Source organism: Lates calcarifer, linkage group LG19 (assembly GCF_001640805.2).
Source record: "Lates calcarifer isolate ASB-BC8 linkage group LG19, TLL_Latcal_v3, whole genome shotgun sequence".
NCBI lineage: Eukaryota > Metazoa > Chordata > Actinopteri > Centropomidae > Lates > Lates calcarifer.
Genome location: NC_066851.1, coordinates 23464194 through 23489395, shown reverse-complemented (window position 1 = coordinate 23489395; position 25202 = coordinate 23464194). Strand labels below are relative to the sequence as shown.

Sequence of the window (25202 nt, the reverse complement as noted above, 5' to 3'; positions counted from 1 at the left end):
AAGAGTCGTGACCTGATCTGTGACTAAACTAGACACTGGTTTGGTTCAGATTTTGGATTTCCAGTTGGTGTTAGGGTTTAAAGAGACAATGCGAGTATGAAATCCAGCGTGAGAGTGACTCAGCTACAGACAAGATCTCTGACAGGAAACAGAAAACATCCTCTCTCTCTCTCTCCATCACACACTCTCAGTCTGCTTTCTCCTCACTTTCCCATCAGTGTGTCGAGCATCAGAGCGTCTGGAGCTCAACGGCTGCTGCTGCCATGTTTTATTCAGAAAGCAGGGAGGAGGAGAGAGGAGAGGAGAGGAGGAGAGGTCTCTGAAAATACCGACACAGTAAAGAAAAACCTCGGAGCAGCAGCCGCCTGATGAAGAGGAAACATCTGAGTCACTGTAGTTAAAAATACACACTCATCAATAAAAGATCCTCCATGTCTACTGAAACTGAGCAGAATAAAACAGCATCTGTATGAATGAGTGAATGAGTGAATGAGTGAACAAACAGCTGCAGAAGCTCTGCAATGGTTCATGTTTGATTATCACTTTCAAAGTCTCACGTGTCAGATTTTTTCCAGCAGCACTGAAATGCAGCGTAACAGTAACTGCTGCAGATTCTTTCTCAAATCAACAATTCAAAACCCAAATGCTGAGAAGAAGCAGGAAACACACTGGACTCAGTTTGTTCTCAAATCACATCAGCTGCCTTTATCCACAGCCCACAGATACATTACATGTCTGTCAATCATCAGGTGATTTGGTTCACCTGGAACTCGCCAACAAATAGACCCAGCCCACAGATTTGACAAAGGAAATGCATCGCTGCCTCCCACAGGGCAACGAATCAGTTTCATGTGTCCAAACTATAAATGTTCAGCCAGTGTTCATGATCAATAGGAAACAGTGAAAGCTGAGGAAATGGCTAATAGAGGCCTAAACAGCAGAGGAACAGCTCTGTTCAGGAACCAAACTGAATCAGAGTGAAAACTCTTCTCTCCTGTGATGAAGAGGAGGAGTTCAGTGTGATGATGAAGTATCAGAAGTTGACTGCTCAGGGTCTGGAAGGCTGCACACTGACTGCAGTTACATAAATACATGAATGGTCAAACTGTGTGACCCGTGGAAGCCTGTCATTACATAACACCAAGACTGCAGAGAGAGGAAGGGCATCGTGGGAAATTTACTGCCTGAGGTCAGACAGTTGAATCGACCGCTGCTCTGTCAATACATGTTCGCTTATATGTTAGCAACTGTTCTCCTGCCTTTGGACACAGAGGTCACACTGAGAGGCAGTCGACCTGTCGGCTCTGCTGCAGAGATGGAAATTTCTTTTGATTCAGGAATCCAGTTCAGACCATATTTAGTCAGTTCCAAGTCGATTAAAATCCTGTTTGGATGCCAAAAAAGGTTGAGAAGCCTCAACTCTGGGTTCACTATTCACTGGCATCTTTTTGGAGATTTAGAAAGATCCAAATTTGGACAATAATAAGAAGAATATCTGACACGTGCTGTGTTTTACTTCTCGTTTGTCCACCTGCAGTTACAGGCACTTTAAGCTCAGTTCTGTGATTCTGTGTGTTTGATGCTTATGGCCTGCTGTTTAGTTGTGCATCAAAATTTACAAGCCTTTAAGTTCATTTAAACAGGTTCCAGTTCAATATTGTCAACAGCTTTTAACAGCAAGATAATTAATATTTGCAGGAGTGTCCAGAAAGTGGACATTAAAAACTGTCAGGGCAGCAGGAAGGAGAAGGCGACCCACCCCCAGACACTGAGCAACACACTGGGGTCTGATATAACCAGTGTCAGAGATAAACTAACACAAAAATAGTCAGCAATAATTCAACATGTTAAAAAAACATGCAAAATAAGATCAAAGGGTTTACTTTGTGTCTTTTATGTCTCTGTGTCTGAGTCTGTGTTGGCTGATCAAATAAAATTACTAATAAAAGACTAACTTGAACAGTTTGATCTGACCCTGCTCTGTTCTGTTACTGTATTTTATTCATTTTACACTAAAAACAATTTAAAGTACAGGTTCAGTAGACTGCATGTTAAATATATTTACAAAGATAATAGTGACTCTACAGCCCCTTATTGTATTGGTTCATCTCAATATTCAATGGCAGCCCCTTCATAAAATCTTGTGGCACACTCACATCAACCTAACTCAACCTGCTTTACATATAAACGACAGCATTCAGCAGAGCAGCTCTGACAAAGCTCCTCCCCTAACCTGACTCACCAGAAACAAACCAGGAAACAGTTTGTTCCTCGTCACTAAAGAGACACAGGCTGAAAAACATTTGATCAGATTCACCTTCAGACCAAACTAACAGCTTCCTCTGAGTGAGTCCAGCTACAGGAGAGAAAAGAGGAAAACTACAACACTGCTGCTTCAACCTGCTGACTCTCCACACACTGAAGGTGAGTTTGACTAAAACCACCACTCAAAGTGAAAGTGAATCTCAGTGAAGTTAGTAGAGGAGGGAGGGGAGCCATGACTGACTGTTACTTTCTGTCTGCTGTGTTTTCAGCTTCACTCAGACTAAATGGCTTCCAGATCAGAGGAGGATCTCTGCTGTCCGGTCTGTCAGGAGGTCTTTAGAGATCCTGTTGTTCTGTCATGTAGCCACAGCTTCTGTAAAGACTGTCTGAAGAGATGGTGGAGAGAGAAACCAACACCAGACTGTCCAGTTTGTAAGAGAAGATCTTCAAGAGAAAATCCACCTGTTTAGTCTGGTGTTAAAGAACCTGTGTGAGTCCTTCTTACAGGAGAGAGATCAGAGATCTTCAGAGGCTCTCTGCAGTCTGCACTCTGAGAAACTCAAACTCTTCTGTCTGGACCATCAGCAGCCAGTGTGTGTCGTCTGCAGAGATTCAGAAAAACACTCCAACCACAGATTCAGACCCATCGATGAAGCTGCACGACAACACAAGAAGGAACTTCAGGAAACTCTGAAGTCCTTAAAGAAGAAGTTAAAGAGTTTAGAAGAAGTTAAAGTGAAGTTTGATCAAACAGCAGAACACATTAAGGTCCAGGCCCGACACACAGAGAGGCAGATTAAGGAGCAGTTTAAGAAGCTTCACCAGTTTCTAGAAGAGGAAGAGGAGGCCAGGATGGCTGCACTGAGGGAGGAAGAGGAGCAGAAGAGTCAGATGATGAAAGGAGAAGATGGAGGCTCTGAGCAGAGAGATAGCAGCTCTTTCACACACAGTCAGAGCCACAGAGGACGAGCTGAGAGCTGAAGACGTCTCATTCCTCAACAACTACAAGGCTGCAGTGGAAAGAGTCCAGCAGCGCCCCCTGCTGGAGGATCACCAGCTGCTCTCAGGAGCTCTGATAGACCAGGCCAAACACCTGGGCAACCTGACCTTCAACATCTGGAACAAGATGAAGGACATGGTCTCCTACAGTCCTGTGGTTCTGGATCCAAACACTGCTCATCCAAGACTCATCCTGTCTGAAGATCTGACCAGTGTGAGACATGGAGAGGAACAGCAGCTTCCTGACAATCCAGAGAGATTTGATTATTGCTGGTCTGTCCTGGGCTCTGAGGGTTTTAACTCAGGGACTCACAGCTGGGATGTCGAGGTTGGAGACAATACAGTCTGGAGACTGGGTGTGTTAGCAGAGTCTGTCCAGAGGAAGGGATTCATACAGTCTGGATTATGGGGAATATGGCTGTATGAAGGTAACTACTTTGAACTCTCACCACCAGCTTCAATAACTATTCTCTCAGTTAAGAAGAAGCTTCCAGAGGATCAGAGTGAATCTGAACTGGAACAGAAGAAAGTTGTCGTTCTCTGATCCTGATACTAACACACACATACACACCTTCACACACACTTTCACTGAGAAGATGTTTCCATACATTGATGGTGGAGATAAACTCCCAGTGAGGATGTTACCAGTGAAGGTCTCTGTGACAGTGGAACAGATCAGTCAGAGATAAAGAGGATGATCAGATTCATAATGTTGTTTGTTTCTTAAAGGGAAAAAGTCAGAGAATTTAATCTCTTAAACGTCACCTGTCCTCCTGCTGTCTTCATTATTCCAAAGGTGTTTGTTTTCTTAACCCTTTATGGGTTAAAACCCTGTTGTGTTTGTGCCGGTTTCTTATTGCTCGTGCAGTGCCCAATATTTCTCCATTTCTCAGGACCAGCACAGTCAGAAAGTCAGACACAGAGGTGTCCTTGTTTACCTTAAGCTGCACCAGGTGGACGTCCACGTGTCTGTTGTCACTGTCTTGTCCCACAGAGTGTGTGAGCTGTGTGACTCTGTCGCTGGTCGCTCTCAGCCACGTCTCGATCTCTGGTAGGTGGAGGACGACCTTCCAGTCGGCTCCAGTGTGGAGGGGCGGAGGTTTCTTTGACCTGCAGCAACACATACTGTTGTCAGATAAAGATTTAATGCTGCACTGATCAGTGTTTTTGGCTGAACCACAACAGCAGAACCAGATGTCCCTTTATTCAGCCAGCTGTTGGACTTTTCCCACTGGTTATCACTCTATACTATAAATCTACTATAAATATATATGTGTGTCTATGGAGGCAGGAGGTCCATCTAAAACCATTAGCGATTTGTACTTATGATACAGGATACTTGGTGAAATTAAAATGTGGGTTTTCATACCAAAATAAAAAGTAATAGTTAGTTTTGTAGTTTATTGTTTTTTCTTACTGCATGTAAAATGGCTGCTATGATGTAATTTTGTTCATAATTTTGGCAAATAAATGATGACTTACACAAGTCACACATGTACAAAATCAAAAATGAAATGTGGTGGTGATGAATATCAGGCTTCTTATAAAACCTAATACAGTCTGCAGTGCTGCAATAAATCATCCTTAATGAAGGTTAGAATTTTAAGTTTTTACTGAAACTGTATCAATTCAACTGTCTGATGGTTCTGGAGGCTGCAGTTTGTGGTCATGTTGAATTGTGTTACACCACAAACTGCAGCCTCAAAAATCATCAGACAGGAGGGGAGAAGGGAGAATTTATCGCAGGACAACAACAGACCAAATGAATACATCTGATAAGGAAAGAGTTGTTATTACGGACAGTGAAACAGAAAATTATATGTTCAGATTCTTTCTTAGATATTTTTCTTAAGAGTTGATACAGGGGTAAAACACTTGCATTCATCAGGTAGACACGAACACCAAATGAGACGACTGGGCTGCTGGATGTGCAATTTTAGGTAACTCTGCAAAAACATTTGATATAACAAGTTAATACATTTTATAAAGTCTGGTCTGTGTGTCTGAGTCAGTTTGTTGTGAAACTCCTCTAACATCAAGTGACAAACCATAAATTAAAGATCTTAACTGAACTTAAGGTGAAGGACTTATTTCATTTCTTGCATATTCCTAATTTAAAGTCTAACAAAACCTATAAAATCAGCTCAAGGCCTGCACCGACAGAATTTTATTTCACGTGTTAGGACAGTCGTCCCGAAACATTTTTGCTTGAGAATCTTTTAAGTGAAAGAATGATTTGAAAAAACTGTCCTGTTCAACATAATATAAAAGTTCACATTACAAATTCAGGAGTTCAGGACAAAGGACATCTTATTAATCATCTAACGACCCCCTCAGATTTATTTTGCAACCACTTAAACTATTATACACTAAAAAAAAAACACCAACAATCCCTCATAAAACTGTGATTCATCTCATCATGGCTGATTTGTTACCTCCTGGAGGGGTCTCGACCCAGATGAGGTCCTCCCCCAGTGAGGATGCCTCGGCTGGGTCCGGGTCCCGGCGAGGAGGCTCCATCCTGGGACTGAGGGTCAGGATCCAGGCTGAGGGGGTTGGTGGTGACGGCGGTGGGGGAGGTGGAGCTGTCGGGGTCCAGGGTCGGGGTGACGGGTGTGATGGAGGTGATCATGGGGGACGGTGGCTCGGGGGCCAAGGGTGAGAGAGCCACGATGCTCATGGTGTGAGAGAGGAAGAGAGAGGTACAGGATTCCTAACGTGGGTGGACGAGTTTCATTGGAGTAAACTGGAGAGAGAGAAGAAGAGAGAGAGAGAATTAAGTGGAGGTTTGATCAAAAAACAAAGATGATTAGAGGGTGGAGGGGGGTCAGGAGAGGAAAGCAAAGAAGGAACAATTAACTATGAAAGAAGGACAGAGGGAAGGAAAGTTAAGAAAGAGGGAAGGATGAGTAAAGAAATAACAGATATAGAGGGAAATGAGGATGGAAAGCAAAAAAAGGCGTCCATGGAAGAGGGAGAACATTAGTGTGATGACCCAGTTACCTTGAAATCAGTTGATTTAAATGCTCAGACATGTTGTAGTGATGGTTAAGGTTAGAGATATGTGCTATAGAGTGTATTATATTATTATCCATTATCTGGACTGGAGGAAAGACAAGAGGGAAATCAATGTGCTGGAGGAGACAGAGCTGCTGTCGCTCTCATATGAGGCTCATATACTGTTCTTCAGGCTCTGGACACACACACATACACACTCACACAAACACACACTCTGTCCTACATTCAAGAACAAAAGCTTAAACAAACAAACACAATCCTTTATCCAAAGAAACAAACACAACAGTGTTTAGAGGCAAACATGAGTTTGTTCGAGCAGGAAAAGATCATGTCATATTTATAGTATATGAGTTAAATCATTGTGTATGGAGATATTATAATTTACAGAAAACACAATTTTAAAAAAAATCCTACATGAACTGTAGTGAACGGGTCATTATTTGCTTTGGGGTTCAAGGATCAAATCCCCTATTAAATCCACCTGGGTTTGGCTTTCAACCTTTGTAACTTAAGTTAAAAAATCCTCAAGATAAAAGATTTAATTAAGAAAGAAATTACATTAATCATTAATCAGTTTAAACAGTTTCATTAAGACCTTTAGGTCTCAAGGTTGATGACAACAGAATCAATAGAACACAGCCCTGGTATTAAAGTCTAAATATGTGTATTCAATCCAAATAACAGCAACAGATTTGACGATATCAGAATCAGTATTCAGTCTGCTGCAGTATTACAACCTCACAAAGTCTCCTGACCAATAAGAGGTCAGCAAGGAATGAGTGAAGAGCCAATTACAGAGCTTTATTACTTCCTGACCTTTCAGTCAGAGACCTGGTGTCCAAACATAAATCTTATTCTGACCTTCATACACAGCAGATGAAGTGATGAAACATCTGTTCAGTATCACACACAGAGAAGATCTGTCAGTCTGATAAACAGAAAAGGGAAACAGGAAGTAAACTAGGTAAAAATAAATAAATCCTGAAACACCTTGAAACAAAAGCATTCTGTCAAAATCAATGACATGGCATCTCCTGAGCAGTTTAATGTCATTATTCCTCCTCTGCAATTTCCTTTCTCTCCGCTGCTCTTCTTCTATCTTCCTGCAATTTTTCTCTCATCTTCTTTTTCATTTTCCGTCGTATCTACAGTCCTTCTTTCTTCTTACATCAAATCTTCCTCTCTATGAAGTCTCCAAAACAAACATAAATAAACCTGAACTGTAAGAATGGCTGAAAGAAAGAATAGCCTCCAGGCCCCTGAACACAATGGACGGAAGACATTGTGTTTTTAGCTGCTGTTAGCATTGGAGCTACTTGTTAAATAAACATTGCTGTGGGAGAAATGAAGCACTGAGTCACTATGAAGTAATTGTGGTGAAAATGGAAAAGTCTAAAATGGTGACATCTGCTGACCAAATCCTGGGTATTGCATTTGTATGAATGTTAATGAAACCAAGCTTACAGCTCTGTGTTTATATACTGTGATAGGTCTCAGCACGACACTGCTCCGACACAGGAATGAAACATACATACATTCGATTTAATGTGATCACTGGAGTGTGCTGATTATCTGTTCGTTACAATACCAACTGTAGACACAGAGCAACACAGCAACAACATTAAACTACAGTTACTGAAGTGTGCTAGTACTTGGGTTACCGCTGAAAACTTGGCTACATGGTTGTGGCTAGAGGCTCCAGGCTGCGTTAGCCACTACCAACATAATACATCCAAATGTCCAACTGAACTGATGGCGGTAAATAATTGACCATATTCTTCAAGTTAGAAAACATTCCAGTGGTGAAAGCTGGTGTAGACAGAGATGTGGAATGGGAGCATGGTTGCTACAGTCCTGTAGATGATTTATCTTTAACTACTTGTACAAAGGTGGATTTTATTGCTTAAAAACAGTGTTGACTCAAAGTTGAGTTATTATCTGCATGTTACCGACCTTTCAGCTTATTAAAGTGTCATTGAAACCAGATAAGATTAACCATCACTGCAACAAATACAGTGGCAATATGGAAAAAACCAAACTGATTATGAAATTGATGTCAAATTCACATCAGCACCATAATTATTGGTACAGGTGAAGCAATAAAACACACCCAAGCTTTATATCAGCTTGTGGATTAGAATTTATGGCTCTCTTAGCAGAACTGTGTGAGACAAACAGGAAATATAGTCATTCTTCATTTTAAAAGGACGCCCAAACATACATGAGCAGACTGTACAAGTTGCGTCCAGGCAAAGCTTACAAACAACAGCCACAGATGGGAGCAAAGGAAATATTGGGAATACTGCAACTTGCTGCTGAGAAGAAAACTGTCTTGAAGAGGGAGTGGATGCTTTACTGACTGGTCTGAACTGTCTGAACTCTCTACCTGCTATATTTGTAGCTTGTAGAGAGATGATGGCTTCTCGGTCGGTGGAGAATCTACACTGTCCTGTCTGCAATGAAATCTTTCAAGATCCTGTCCTCTTGTCATGTGGCCACAGTTTTTGTAGAGCCTGTTGGCATCAGTGTTGGACACGAGGAGCGTTTAACTGCCCAGTCTGTAAGGCAAGATCTTCATTATACAATCCACCTCAAAACTTGGCACTGAGGAATCCGTGTAAGAACATTTTAAGGGAGAAAACTAGGAGATCTTCAGCAGGCTCTGCAGCTCTCTGCAGTCTGCACTCTGAGGAACTCAAACTCTTCTGTCTGGACCATCAGCAGCCAGTGTGTGTCGTCTGTCTACATTCAGAAACACACAAGAACCACAGCTTCAGACCCATTGATGAAGCTGCTTGGGATTACAGAGCAATACTTCGGGAACTCCTGAAACCCCTACAGGAGAAACTGAAGCTCTTCATTGACATTAAAGGAAACTCTGATCAAAAAGAAAAATATATTGAAGTTCAGGCACAAGACACAGAGAAACAGATTAAGGATGTTTTCTCGATGCTTCAGACATTTCTCCAAAATGAAGAGCAGAGAAGAATTGCTGCACTGAGGATGGAAAAGCAGCAGAAGACTCAGATGATAAAGAACAAGAGTGAGGCTCTAAGAAGAGAGATACAAACTCTTTCAGACACAGTCAGAGCTACAGAGAAGGTGCTGAGAGCCGAAGACGTCTCATTCCTGCAGAGGTACAAGACTGCAGCTGAAACAGTCCAATATTTCCCATTGAATGATCTGCAGCCGACACCAGGAGTTCAGATAGACATGGACAAACACCTGAACAACCTGCACTTCAACATCTTGGACAGAATGAAGATGGAGGTAACCAACACTCTGGGCCCCCAGACTGCTGATCCAGAACCCATAGTCACCGCTTTGGGGCACAGTCTGGCGAGCAATCTTCGGCTAGATGGGAGTGGAGGAATCAGCTACCCCACCCCCTCAACAGAAATAATACAATACACACACAACCACATCGAAATGCAGACCATGAGCAATCCGTCGATACAGCCAGCCCAACCACTCTCTGTATCTCCGATACAACCAGCCCAACCATTCTCTGTATCTCCGATACAGGCAGTGCAACCACTCTCTGTATCTCCGATACAACCAGCCCAACCATTCTCTGTATCTCCGATACAGGCAGTGCAACCACTCTCCGTATCTCCGATACAGCCAGCCCAACCATTCTCTGTATCGCAGATACAGGCAGTGCAACCATTATCTGTATCGCCATTTAGACAGACAACTATTCATACTCAGTTAACCTGCATGTCTTTGGACTGTGGAAGGAAGCCAGAGACCCAGAGAGAACCAATGCAGGCTCAGGGAGCACACAGAAAAGGGCCACGAATCAGAGTTCAAACCCGGAATCCTCTCTCTGTGACGTGACAGTGCTAACCACTGCACCACCATGTCACCCATTATGCCAGAAATCATGATGATTAATCATGATCTTGATCAATATTGAGTTCACAATTACTTAACGTGATTTTTCACTTTTTTCACATAAAGAGCATCCCCCAGTGGCTGTGTTGCAATGGAAGAAGTAAAGGGGCTTTTTACCTTTCACTGTTTTTTGTTCTTTTATTGTTTGGTCATAGACCACTTTGTGATTAATGTCAGATGATTACTGCATCACAATAATCAGTTGGAAGCCAAAATCAGTAACTCTATGAGAACAGCAACAGCCACCGACCTGACAGACTTTTCTGGGGAAAACTTTATATACAGGATGGACAGAACAAACACCTAATTAAATACTGATTCCTATTTTTTCTAATTTGGTGCTTTTCAGTTCTACTATAGTCTCTTTTACTTAATGACCAAAGTACTACTTAGTTATTCTTATGATAAGGTATCACTTTATAAAAAAGTGGATTTTTTTAGATTCAAATATTTTTGGTGATGAAGGAACTACATCTTCCTGCGCTGTTGTGAATTAAGTGTACACTGTTTTAGAAATGCCTATAATTATGCTTTCTGTGGTTATTTATATAGGATTGACTCTACCTGATGATATAATGGCAAATTCAATAAAAAGTGATTTGTAAAATTACTGACCCCAGATTTACTGACAGTATTCATCACAATCATCCTCATTATCATGGGGCAAAATGTGACTAGGAGATGAAAATAAAATTGTTATGAACCATATTTTTATGAGCTTCAATTTACTAGATTTTACAAAGAGAATAATTAAAACAACAACTACAATAGTGAGTTTAATTGAAAGAATAATAAAACTATGAAATAGTGAGTAAACAGTCATTGTAAACATTGTGGTTTTGTGAAGTAATGCAATAAAAAATTAGACAATCTTGATTTTATCAAGAAAGCAGGTAAACATGGAGGAAGTGCTGAGTTTGAATTAACAGAGAACAGCTGCAGCAGAAAACTTAACTGAGCAGATCAGAAAAAAGGGAGGTTGAATATATGTAATGATATACTTTGAAAACTGTGGAATGACAAGTTCAGGCCTAAACATTTATCTCTTCACACACCATGAAAAACATAAGGCTGATGTTATTCTACATCAGGACGGTGTGTGTGGGATTAAAGCAAACATGTCAGTCAATGCAACAGTGTGGCTCACTGAGATGTTATTACAGTTTTTACTGAGAACCAGCTACAATTAAGCATCAATACTAGATGAAAACAGTGTTGATCTGTATCTCTGAAACAATGCTGATTGTCAACATTTCATGCACAGTTCAGGTGGGAGTGTCATCTGGGGATATGCAGGAAATGATGTTGTTGTTTTCTGCTGGTGTCGACCCACTACATACAGGAATTTAGGCAGCCACTGAAACTGAAGAATTAAACATTTACTAACCAGCAGCAAAGAATGGAACAATATCTGAACCATAATAAATACTGACATTATAAAATGAGGGTAAAATGCAGCCAACAGCTTCATAATGTTTGATGGGACGTATGAGGAAGTGCTGCTTATTTAAATGTAGTCCATGAGCTGTTGATCTAGGCACACCGCCATGTGTGATGAGAGAGAATCGCTTCCAATGAAATTCTGCAACATGGTTTCACCCTTTTATGCCAGTCACCTGAGACAGATCAGGAAACACAGTCTAACATAACATAAGGACATTGACTACAGTTTAAGGTCAGGAAGATAGATAACAGAGCATACAGCAGAAAGACAGTGAGTACTGGAATGTATCAAAACCCTGGTAAGAAAATAATGGATCGCCCCTTGAGCTGCCGATTAACTTTACTGTTAAGAATCAGAGCAAAAAGTAGTGAGGTTAATTGAAACAATGATAAAATGACAAGGAAATAGTGAGCGAGAAGTCCGTCTGTAGCAGTTTGGTCTTGTGAACTAATGCAGTAAAAATGTGGACAATCCTGATTTTATCAAGACAGTAAGTAAATGTGGAGGAAGGGCTGATTTTGAATAAATAGAGAACAGCTACAATGATAGATAGATAGATAGATAGATAGATAGATAGATAGATAGATAGATAGATAGATGACTTTATTCATCCCCAAAGGGAAATTTGGTTGTTACAGCAGTCCATATGTGAGTGCAACATAAATACAACAGTAAAAAATAGAATATTAACAGTAAAAAATAGAATATTAACAAAAGGTGTAATATACATGATAAATACTTGTCTAGACAGATAAAGATGGATAGTAGATTTAACTGTGAGCAGATGAGAAAAATAGGGCGGCTGAATGTATGAAATGATATACTTAAAAAACGGTAGAATGAGAATTTTAAGGCCTAAACATTTGTCTCCTCAGACAGAGGGAGGTTGGAGGTATGAAAACAAATATTTAGAAAACAGTGGAATGAGAAGTTAAGGTCCTGGACAGTGACCTTCTCGGACACCATGTTAAGGATAATATTGGTCTTATTCTACATCAGGATCAGCATTGTAGTGTAGTGTAAACCTGAACAACTGTCGATTCAACCCTTCTTGGATAACCATGGGTGGGAGTATCATCTGGGGATATGCAGGAACTTGTCATAACTTTATTGTAACTAGCCTGGCCTTTCTGCTGGATGGACCCACAACACACACCAGTTTAGTGTGGCACTGAAACCAAAGAATAAAACATTACTGACCAGCAGCAAAGAATAGTGTAGAACAACATTTGGACAATGATAAATACTGACATATAAATGCAGCTGACAGTTTCATAATGTTTGATAGGACGCATGAGGAAGTACTGCTTCTTTAAATGTGGAGTTCTTTATCTAAGCACACCCCCACTTGTGTAATGTGAAATGAATCAATGCTTGGAATGAAGTTCTACAACATGGTTTCACACTTTTCTGCCAGTCACCTGAAACAAAGGACATTGTGTATAGTTTATATTCAGCTAAAACTGAAAACTTGTCATTACAGAGAGAACTTAGCAGTGCGAACAGCAGAAAGACAGGGAATACCAGAGAACTACATCTTCAACCAGCTGCAGAGTCCACGAGATTTTGGAAAAAACATTTCAAGAACAGCCTGTCCCACAGTTTCTTCAATTTTTTTCCTTAAATGCTGTGATTTGATTTTTCTCATCATCATCAGGAGTTTGGGCTGTATCAGGAACTTTTGCTGTTGTGCATCTATAAAGCTCGTTGAGACACTGTACGTGACAGGAAGCAATACACAGACATTTGCTTTGGGAAAGGAGAAGTGACTGAACTGTTTGAGGCTCCTGCTTTGTAGGTACCGTTTAGTGTAAGAAAGTCTAAGAAAATGGCTTCTCAGTCTGAGGAAAATCTAAACTGTCCGGTCTGCTATGAAATCTTTCAAGATCCTGTCATCCTGTCATGCAGCCACAGTTTCTGCAAAGCCTGTCTTCAGAAATGGTGGACAGAGAAAAATCTTATGTGCCCAGTTTGTAAGACAAGATCTTCACAGAGTGATCCACCACGAAACTTGGCTCTGAGGAATCTGTGTGAGGACTTTTTAAAGGAGAGAGCTGAGAGACCTTCAGCAGGTGCTGCAGCTCACTGCAGTCTGCACTCTGAGGAACTCAAACTCTTCTGTCTGGACCATCAGCAGCCAGTGTGTCTCGTCTGTCTGCATTCAGAAACACACAAGAACCACAGCTTCAAACCCATTGACGAAGCTGCTCGAGATTATAGAGCAACACTACAGGAAGTCTTGAAGCCCCTAGCAAGAGAGGCTAAAGCTCTCCAATGACATGAAAGGAAACTTTGACCAAATAGCAAAAGACATTGAAGTTCAGGCACAAGATACAGAGAAGCAGATTAAGGATGTTTTCTCAATGCTTCAGAAGTTTCTCCAAAATGAAGAGCAGACGAGAATTTCTGCACTGAAGAAGGAAAAGGAGCAGAAGACTCAGATGATAAAGAACAAGAGTGAGGCTCTGAGCAAAGAGATTGAGGATCTTTCAGACACAGTCAGAGCTACAGAGAAGGTGCTGAGAACTGAAGATCTCTCATTCCTGGAGAGGTACAAGACTGCAGCTGAAACAGTCCATAGTTTTCCATTGAATGATCCACAGCCAGTGGCAGGGGCACAAGTAGACACAGACAAACACCTGAACAACCTGCACTTCAACATCTTGGACAGAGATGAAGACATGGAGAGTAACCAACACTCTGGGCCCCCAGACTGCTGATCCAGAACCCGCCCCCAGTCACCACTCTGGGCTCCCCAAACATCTCACTGGATACAGTTCCTCTTACAGACCATACATGCGAGAACAAAGAGGGAACCATTCTACATCTGCATCAAGCCAAAAATCTGCATGGATACACAGCATTCTACTGATGCGATAACAAGTAACTATGATCGCGATAAACAAATCCATCTCAACGCGATACCCGCCCAACCTTTCTGCATCCCGATCACCGCCAACCACCTGCAGCTCAAGCCCAATCCGCAACTCCTAGACCCAGTCTCTGCTCTGCACACCGCCTAAACCTCTACATCGCGATACAGCCACCTCCTGCATACACCATAACACTAAGAAACACAATTAGGTCATGACGAATATGGCTTTCATTATTCCACCCCCCCCCCCCCCGCCCCCCCCCCCTCCCCCCCATCACTTCCCTTTTAGGAGCGCGATCATTAATTGTGATTTGTACCTTTACTGACCTCGGATTTACTGACTGTAGTTTCATCACAATCATCATCAAATTAGAGACACTGAACTCAGGTTCCCAGGATCCTTCACAATTTCATTCCTAGGTGAGAAGCTCATCCATGTATCCAATTTCAACTACCACTGGTCAAGTGTGACTTGTGGCTGACAACAACTCTATCATTGAAAACAACAGACAGATTACAAACCAGTCTCTCTGAGCCTGCCCCTGGATTCCTGTTCAGAGATCTCCATTAATGCCGGTACCCTGAACAAACTTTTCCTCTTTTTTCAAGGCAAAGGACAAAGACACCACATTTTTCTGACCTCACCATTTGGCCATGGTAGAGTAAGATTAACTTAGGTGTCCAGTCACTTGAGTAAATCTTGGGGATAAACAGTTGATAATTTTCATTTGAAGACAACAGTGCATTTTATTTTTAAGATCGAAAGTCAACCAGCTTCCCTTTCTTCCATTTTTCTGTTACCTCAAATTGTCTTTCGCAGATAAACAGGATTTCACTATTAGATTTATATGTTTTTTGCTGTTACTATTTTTCTGTTACTTTTTTATTTTTGTTATGTTTTTTTTATTTTGTTATTTTGATTTACGTTACTATGGTACGTTGACTTTGCTATGTTTACATGTATTTTGCTGGACTGTATTCATATTTTTGCTAGTCATTAACATGTCTTGTTTCTTTTTTATTCACTTTTTTTACTTTTCTTTTGTACGACATGATTAAACTGTCAGGTGGACTATGATATATAAAAAAAAAAAAAAAATAGAAATGATGAACAGCTGTACATGGTTTGAAAAAAAAAAAAAAATAACAAAAAAAAAAACTCGATCAGAACAAAGTAAAAAGAAAATGACAGAAAAGTAGAATGAGGACGGTGTTTCTGTGTGGGATTGAGTCAAACATGTCGCCCAGTGTAACAATGCGGCTAACTGAAGTGTTTTTACTACTTTTTGTAAATGACAGTCACTGTCAATTCAACCAGTCTTTGATAACAATGACCTAAATGACAGAGAACCAGTTACAGTTAAGCATCAATGCGAAATGATAACAGTGTGATCTGTATCTCGAACAATGCTGATTGTCAACATTTCATGCACAGGTTCAGGTGGGAGTGTCATCTGAGAATATGCAGGAAATGTTAAGCTGCCAATGAAACTACAGAATAAAACATTACTGATCAGCAGCAACAATGGAACAACATTTGGACAATTATACTGACATTACGAAGTTTAGGCAAAATGCAGCCGACAGCTTCCTGACGTTTAGGTGGGACGTATGAGGAAGTACAGCTTATTTACGGTAAATGTGATGTATGAGCTGATTATCTAAGTACACCCCAATGGTGTGTTCTGAGAAAGCAATGCTTGGAATGACAGAACCTAAGACAAAACAGGAAACACAGCCTAACATAAGGACATTGTGTACAGTTAAAGTTCAGCCAAAACTTAAAACTTGTCATCACAGAGAGGACTTAACAGAAAGAACAGTAGAAAGACGGGGGAATACCGAACAACTGCAACTTCAACCAGCTGCTGACTCGAAAAGAGTTAGAATGACTGTAGAAAGACTGTCAATTCGACAACTATCTACAGGAGGAGCAACGGCCTGTCGCATGGTTTATTCTGTTTTTTTCCTTACATGCTGATTTTTTGTTGATTGTCATCATCAGGAACTTCTGTTGTGCATCTGTAAAGCCATTTGGGATATTGTACATAACAGTGGACAATACACAGAAATCTGACTTTGGAGTGGGAGTGTGTCTGGTTTGAACTGTTTGAAACACCTGCTGTTTTTGGTATAACTTTGAGAAAATGGCTTGTCAGTCGGAGGAGAATCTAAAATGTCCGGTCTGCTATGAAATCTTTCAAGATCCTGTCATCCTGTCATGCAGTCATAGTTTCTGTAGAGCCTGTCTTCAGAGATGGTGGACAGAGAGAAATCATATGTGCCCAGTTTGTCAGACAAAATCTGAACAAAGCAATCCACCCCGAAACTTGGCACTGAGGAATCTGTGTGAGGACTGTCTGTCTACACTCAGAAACACACAAACACCACAGCTTTAGACCCATTGATGAAGCTGCTCGGAATTGCAGAGCAGAACTACAGGAACTCAGAAAGCTGCATAAGGAGAGAATGGAGCTTTTCAGTGACGTTAAAGGAAACTTTGATAAAACAGAAAACGACATTGAAGTTCAGGCACAAGACGCAGAAAAGCAGATTAAGGACGTTTTCTCGATGCTTCAGAAGTTTCTCCGAAAGGAAGAGCAGACAAGAATAGCTGCACTGAGGGAGGAAAAGCAGCAGAAGATTCAGATGATAGAGAGCAAGAGAGAGGTTCTGAGTGATGAGTTCGAGGGTCTTTATTTCTCAGTCAACCTTACTACTCAGGTGCTGGAATATGAAGATCTCTACTTCCTGCATGTGTACAGGACAGCAGCTGACATAGCCCATGGTATCCAGTTGAATGATCCACAGCCGACTCCAGGAGCTCTGATCGATGTGGACAAACACCTGAACAACCTGTCCCTCAACATCTTGGACAGGATGAAGATGGAGGTGACCAACACTCTGGTTCCCCAAACTGCTGCTCCAGAATCCACAGCTGTCTCTACACCCACCCCAAGCCCCCCTTCCCCCGGAGGTGCGCAGGATCCGGAAGCTTGTGAGATCCCCATCTTGCTCGCCTCCATTGATCGGAATATCATTCATTTCAGTGACGACGAAAGCATCATCCCCATATATAAATAATATTTCTCTAATTTGGTGTTTTTCAGCTCTGCTAAACTCTCTTTTATTAAGTGACCAAACATCTATTGTTTCTTTCCAAAGTACTAGTTAATTATTTTTATGAGCAGGTTTCACTTTCTCTAAAAGTCTGGTTTGTAGACTTCAAATATTTTTGGTGATGAGGGAACTAAATATTTCTGTACTGTTATGCACTAATTGTACTTGCACAACCTTCTGTTTTAGAAATGCCAATAATCATGCTTTCTGTGGTTATACACCTGACGATATGATGCCAAATTCAATACAGAATAAAATCATTATCAAAATTACTGAGTGTAGCTTCATCACCATCATCATTATCATCATCATCATGGGGTAAAGCGTATGAGTGTAAATAAAATGGTAACAAGCTATGTTTTTATGAGCTTTAATTCACTTGATTTTCCACAAATCCTGTTTGTCTGGATCTGTGCACAGAATTAAAGGTGAGTAAGTCTCAGTTGTAAATTTTATTTGAACATGTTGGCAAAATATTCATATTGGGAAGTGTTACTGTTATTGATGTGTTATTATGTAATTTGAATAGTAATATATGCCTATGGCTAATGTGCATTTTATAAATATATACACAGCTGTAGACTTAAAGTCTATTATCAGAGATATGTCAAAAAGTCCTCACTTTGCAAAATGCCCTCACTTTGTAGGTCTAAAACTCAAATCTGGTCCTCACAAAACACAAATGCAAAGTACAGAAAACACACACACACACACACACACACTCACACTGTACCTCTCCATCTGCATTTAAAGACGTAATAATCCCATATTTTAAAACCAGATGGAGTGATCCAGATGGTTCCATATGTGGAGGCAGAAGATCAGACACGTGGTCGGATGACAACAAACTCTCTTCCTCTTTTTTCTGTCACTATTTATCCTCTGCTCACTGGTTTGTTTTCTCACACTCTCACTCTCTCTCCCTCCACTGTTATCCTCTCTCTCTCTCTCTCTCTCTCTCTCAGACATTCAGGCTGTCACAGCATGGCACCGCACACACACACTGTTCATGTGTGTCCTCCCCTTCATCTCCGCTGTAGCTTTAAATCCTTTTAAGCACCACCAGACGCAACGAACAGACAAATAAAATGTTTTATTCATGTTCTCTTTTCTTTGAATAAAATATGCATCCAGCTCCCAGCTCAGCCTGTCTGCAGGTTTCAGCCTGATGTTAATTCCAACATGGAGAACAATTTCAGTGAAAAATAATAATAGGAGAAGAAATCTTTGGTGTTCATTTCCTGAATTAAAAAGTTAAAATAACATAAACTGTGCAAAAAGGAGCAGCTTCAAATCATTTGTGAATAAATGTATATTTGGCACATTTACCTGTAGTGTTATATTACCTGTTAACGTCACTTTAATTTTTTCAACTGAATTAAACTAATGAATAAAATGTGTCTTCAGTATAACATCATAAAGAGAAAGCAAACTGCTATAGAAGCAATTCTTTATTACAATTCTTTTTTACTGAAAATGAACTAATGGATAGTTTGTGGCTTTTTACTATAAGACCTGTGATAAACTGCAAGCAGGGCACTCTTTCATTAACATATTAAAAGTTGAAGTTCACTTGTGTTACTTTGCTCAGCCTAAATAAAAGACATTAGCTATAAAACCATGATGAAAATATAATTCAGATTACAGGCAGCATGTGTTTGCAGTCTGGCCTTTTTGATTTCCACATGAAAACAGAGATTTTCAGCCAAAACACGATTTTAATTTCTTGTATCTGTGTGTGAAATATCTTACACACACACACACACACACACAGAGTGGCCCCATAACCAGCAGCAGCAGTGAGTGTGATGCAGTGCGGGGGTGACTCAGGCTCTGCATTGATCAGCATTAGCAGTAGAAACAGCAGCGAAGCAGAGAAATGATGTCAGTAGAACAAAAACCAGGTCAGTGATAAACTCAGCCTGCCCTGCAGGATTAATGATGGTAACCCAGTTCTGTCCAGTTCATCTGAGGACATGAGGCTGTAAATTTATTTTCATTGGTTTTGTCTGAGTGAAGCATGAACAAGCTGTTGACGATCGCAATGATCAAGATCAAGGACTCAAGGAAACTGAGGGGACGTGATCCTTCCAGAGATGAGAGGTCTCACTCTGTTAGTTCTCTGGATGACAAAAAAACTTGTGATTTTACAAGCTATGTTTAGAAAGGACGTCCTTCCTGCACAAAACAACCTTTACCTGAGTACAGACCTTGGTTTGCAGAGAGCATGTTAAATCGTTTTGGCCTGTTATAAAGTTTTTCACTGAGATAACAGAAGTGACAGCTGATATGTTTGATGTTTTACTAGTTTTTTAGCACTGGCTAAAAATGAGAAGCTGCAACCTGAATATTTTATATTTATTTACTCTGTTTTTTCCTGGCTGGGGTGGCCAGTTATGTTGTCCTTTAAGAAGGAGACAGGCTACAAGAACAGGCTTTATCCCATCAGGTCTGGGGGCTGGGTGGGTGAACGGGCGACGGAGTGCACCCTCCGACAGCCTGCTTCCTCACTTTTCCAGAGGAAAAGGAAAATTTTAAAAAGACAAAACAAAAGTAAACTAATAAAGAAAATATAAAGCAGGTGAACCTGGGATATCACAGGAGAACTCAACTTTCTTTCCTCTTTGCTGATGACAGCTAGAGAGTTAGAGTTGTTCAAGTCGGTCACTGCTGCAGCTAGCTTACTCCTCACATTCACTGGCATATGAGAGCAAAATAACACCAGCAGGCTGAGGTAGAAAAAACACCAAGGAGCACAGAAAAGAAAGGATCAGCATTCGATCGACTTCATCTCAGCAGATATTGATACACTGAATTATACCTGCAACCAGCTAGTACCGATCCGTGGGACTGGTTTGAGATATCTCCACTAATCTGTCAACCTTTTACTTTTAATAAAAGCCCAAAACACCTAAGCTGACTCCTCTAGTTTTCCCTAAGTCAGAAAGCCCCTGAGCTATAATGAGCCTCCTGTGCTGTTTAGACACCATCATTAATGTTCATAAAGTCTGGGCGGAGCTGTTCATTGACATCCAATGTGGGCAAACCGCTCAGGTTTAAAACATCATTAATCTCCACGAAAAAAAACAGCAGATTCACTCTCATACATTCATAAACAGTATATAAACATTTAAACAAACATAATGTGGTTATGAACAGATGTAAGTGTTAATTCATGTATTTGTTACCAACTATAGCTTCTCCTGTTTTTAAACAGACAATAAAAGACTAAAATAGTGAAACACAGTTGTAACAATATTAAATTTGTCTTCAAAGGATAAATTATAAAAATGACTGAACGTTAAAACCTACTGTTCTCTTTTTTATAAATAAAGTCTACACATATAGGCGTGTCAGGATGACGGTTAGTGGGCAGGAATAGATATGACATCATCAACATCACCATGAATGACCTCATCAGCCACATGGTCCACAGAGAGGGGGAGGGGTGGCGGAGAGGGGAGGCGATGGAGGCGGAGCAGAGAAGTGGAGGACGGAGGAGAGGAGAGGAGGGAGGAAGATGAGGAGACGGTGACGCAGACGAGAGCTATGAGCACAGTTAAGATGATCACATGACTCAGATCAATAATCATTCCTATCAGCCATAATGAGATCAAGGATGACAACTGTTGGTAAAGAGCCTACTACATTGTCTATGTGACCTTTGACCTTGGTGATCATGCTCCATCACCCTTACTGTCATTCAACAGTCGTTTTAAGTCCCTGTGGTTTTAACACTTTTCTACAGATTCCAGACTTTTCCAGACTCAAAGCTCCAGACTTCTTGGTACATTCTTTCAGACCATATTTGACATCTGAGAACAAACAAGTTGTTTATTATCTAAATAAATGGGAATAAATGGGTGTGGTGATTAGCTGATGTTAGCATCGGTGCGTCAGTTTTCTACACTTCCAGCTAATGTTAGCTTGTCATTTAAAGGCTAAACTGACAAGCTTATATTCCCACTGTTCAACAGTCTCAGGTGAGGTTGGCTACAGCGCTTCTCCCCTCACAGTTGCCACCTCTCCCATTCTGGAGATACAGAACCACGTTAGCATCTAGCTTTCTTTTATCATTTTGAATCCTTAGCTAACCGGGCTCCATGTGGCTGTTCAGTCAAAACTCCCACACTGAAAGCTGGATGATGGAGGAAAGGAAACTTAGCATCAAGCTAGCTCTAGCTCGTGCACAAACAAACTGAACAGTGTACATAGACCTTTGCAGTATCTCTCCCTCTGTAGGAAATTCGAGGAAAATATGGGGCCAGGATGCTGCGTTCAGGGTCCCCTCTGTGCTGTCAATGAGCACTTGGATTGGTAATTATGAAGGAACTTTTTCATGCTCTCAATGGTAAGAGAAGCTGAAAAGGCAAGGGCATGACATCAACATCGACCCCCCCACCCTCCCATTCCCACCACTGATACAACACAGCCGTGTGTTGATGACTTAATTAGACAGCAAACAGTAAATAGGTCATTTTCCTGCAGAGATGCCAACAGGGACACAGGCTGGACACGTGAGTGCATTATCACATATATACAGTATATATATACACACACACACACACACACACACGTCAGCTGCAAATTAATTCATGGTTAATGTGTGTGTTTGCACAAACATAAACCTGGATGACTGTTTTAACTGAGCTGACACTTTCTTGACATCTCTCAGTTTCTGGACGTGCACGTTACAGAAATCTCCTCGTTCCTCATCCTCTCTCTGACGTCTAATCCTCACTGATCTCATGATTGGAAGCTCCGCGGCTGTTTGTGAATCAGCCGTCTGGAGTCGGACGAGAGGCCGTTTACACGAGCTCTGATTCATTGTGAGATTAAAGCTGAGATTAAAGCCACACTGTGGAAGATTTTTATGTAACACAGCAGCTGTTTTATCAGCTGGAATCACAGAGCGAGGCTGACGCAGAGAGAGGGGGTTTCTCCCACTTTAATCGAGATGCTGCAAATTTTACAAATGATCCTGAAGTGAAGTGAAGAGCTCTGCCCTTCCTCTGATTTTCTGGCAAATTTGTAATTAAATAATAAGAAGTTCTGTTTCTTAAAATTGTACAAATCAGATAATATAAGATAACAGCAGTATCCAGACTGACTACCGCTGGATGAAAATGCTGAATCAGTTTTTACAGCCGTCTCCTAAAAACTGTGTTTCTACCTAAATGCTTTTGTCAAACACATTAGGAGGAAACAAAACTGCTCCCTTGATTATGTTCAGCAGCAACAGTTTTTTCAGGCCAGTAATTGATTTCTGCAGTTACTCTGACAATCAATTCACCATGTTCACATCAGTCATACATGATATTAAACCAAACAACTTTGGGAGCATTGTTTGCACCATTTTCTGAAAGTTCATAGACAAAATGATGTTGAAAATAAGAGTTGCAGATTTTGTTTTGTGGTCACCCAGCACATTTCTACACTAAACTTATTTGCAGGTATAAATTATTTGACCAAAACTGAATATGTCATCCAACTCATCCAGCTTGTCAAACATCCTGATATGTTATTGAGGCCTTCATCTGAAGTCATCCTACTGATGACAACTGTTTCCATGAAATCATACACATACACTACACTTCAGTTCATATAAGACACGGCTCAGTCAGAGCTGCTGCCTCAGCCACAGCCCTGATCAGCAGCTGGTCTAAGGAGCTGGAGTCGACTCAGGGAGGCAGCTCAAGTCCCTGTACCACCTTATGATAACTCTGTTGAGGCCAGACATGATACTGTCACCAGCCTCTTTAAAGCAGGTGCTCCATACAGAGCTGACAGTTCCCTGGAAGAAACACAATGTCAGGTATAAAGGAGGAAAAGCCAGAGGGGGGGGGGGACTGGGGTCACCTCTTGGCACTGGGGCTGCCAAGAGAAAGCCATAACGTCCATGATGGAGGCTGAGGAGGGGACTCCAGATGGCTTTGGATCAGGAGGAGTGATCCGTGGATCAGTGCTGCTGGGACACAAGCCAGGCTCTGTCTGTGTGTGGTACTGAAACACCTGATCCTCAGGAGCATCACTGAGGGTGTGACCCAGCAGGTGTATCTGAATAAATAAACACCAACGATCATTTAGAGGTTTCCAATCTCCAGGTGTCTCTACTTTCACTCTTCTGAGCTAAAAACACACGTAGGTAGTTACAAATATTTTAACAAACTGATGAACAAAACTGTTTATCTTCCTCTGCCACAGCGTTAACACGTCCTCCTCTGGTTACTCTGCCTGCATCACCTTCACCAGCCACCACCAGCTCTCCATCGACCGGCCACACCCACAGCTCATGGCGCACACGCACACAGAGGATCCAGGGTGAAGTCAGCTCTCGGCCGACTCTGTGCCATAAATCATTTACAGCGAACCAAACGCTGCGTGTTACTGTTAAAGTCAGAGGGAGAGTGTGTGTGTGGGACTAAACGGAGGAGAGGTCGATGTGGAGAAAGAAAATATGGCCACGAGACAGACTGCAGTCACAGAGGGATAACAGGGCGTGTGTGTGTGTGCATGTGTGTGAGTGTGAGTGTGTCCCAGGGGTCCTCCAGCCCAGCCCCAGAATGAATAATGTATCATAGGGGAGGAAGATGTGTTGGAGGATCTTCTGTTCCTGGTCGTTAATCTTTCCTTCTCTCTCTCTCTGTATTATGTTTCTGAACAAACAGCAAAAAAATAAAAATCTAACTCAGTCACATGTTGTATCAGCAGCATGAATCCTGCCTGCGCCACTGAGACTGATGCAGAAGATAAAAATGTAACCCAAAAACAGGAAGGAGGCAGGAGAATCAGACTGCTGGGGCTAAAAATCAGTGGTCTAATTCCTCGACAAAAAAAACAGCCTGGTTTAGACAAAATGAAGGAAGTCCAGGTCTAAAAGGAAACAGCAGTTTATCATGTGTGCTCCAGATCTGATGGAGTGACACTGAGGGATCTAGATTTGCAGCTGTGTGGCAGGAGCTGACTGAAAAGGTGAATGAACCTGGTTAGCGAGCTTCGCATTCTTAATATTTTATGTGATTCTCTAAGATAAATATGACACAGTTTAAATATGTCTGAAGTATTTCATGATATCTCTGTTATCAGAACTGGATTTGGTGACTTTAATTCAGTGTATCTTAGTTTTCATTTATTAATTCATAGTGTTTTTCTTATGATTCAGTGTATATTATAAGCTGTGCATCTTCAATATCAAAACACAGACAATATGTATGTATATACTGTGCTTTACTGCGTTATCTGATTGTACTTCACAGTCTACAGGATAATTATGTTTGTTTTTTACTGATTCATCTTTACTGTGTCATTAGCGACTTTATACACAGCAGGTACGTATGAACCTTTTCATGAGTACTTATTATTTAATCAATAATCATTTATTACCACACCTGTCGGTCACACGAGGCTACACACACCTTCATATAATGACCAACATTATATCCATTCCTCTGTACATTACTTTATATCACGTTACCAACTCTTCACGTCCAAGTCTGGATTCCCACTGGGACCAGACCGAACCATTAGTGAGAGGAGACCAGGTTTTTTTCTCCCCAGTAATTATGGCTATTATTACAGAGCAGT

General features: G+C 41.1%; 4 protein-coding genes across 5 annotated transcripts in view; 3 read left to right on the top strand and 1 right to left on the bottom strand.

The window, feature by feature from the left end:
• akap6 (A kinase (PRKA) anchor protein 6) overlaps positions 1-25202 on the bottom strand; it is a 169225-nt gene that overhangs the window by 133794 nt on the left and 10229 nt on the right. The window contains 2 exon segments of the mRNA XM_051078111.1: positions 4203-4374; positions 5700-6010. Coding sequence (XP_050934068.1) covers positions 4203-4374; positions 5700-5944 — 417 coding nt within the window. The 5' untranslated portion in view covers positions 5945-6010.
• On the top strand, positions 2251-3828 carry LOC108901629 (zinc-binding protein A33-like). The gene is given in 4 exon segments (XM_051078109.1): positions 2251-2424; positions 2535-2732; positions 2734-3162; positions 3164-3828. Coding segments are annotated over 3 exon segments (1257 nt in total). The 5' UTR covers positions 2251-2424; positions 2535-2549; the 3' UTR covers positions 3809-3828.
• Positions 8440-10789, top strand: LOC108901628 (E3 ubiquitin-protein ligase TRIM35-like). Of its 2 annotated transcripts, none has more exons than XM_051078108.1 (2): positions 8440-9807; positions 9874-10789. In XM_051078108.1, exons 1-2 carry the CDS (start codon positions 8695-8697, stop codon positions 10120-10122), a joined length of 1362 nt encoding a protein of 453 aa, XP_050934065.1. In that variant the 5' UTR covers positions 8440-8694; the 3' UTR covers positions 10123-10789. The 2 variants fall into 2 exon arrangements, with proteins under 2 accessions (XP_050934065.1, XP_050934064.1); XM_051078107.1 differs by having other exon boundaries at positions 8440-9873; positions 9907-10789.
• On the top strand, positions 11385-17890 carry LOC108901630 (E3 ubiquitin-protein ligase TRIM35-like). Its single transcript, XM_051078110.1, has 2 exons — positions 11385-11448; positions 15940-17890. Exon 2 carries the CDS (start codon positions 16968-16970, stop codon positions 17580-17582), a length of 615 nt encoding a protein of 204 aa, XP_050934067.1. The 5' UTR covers positions 11385-11448; positions 15940-16967; the 3' UTR covers positions 17583-17890.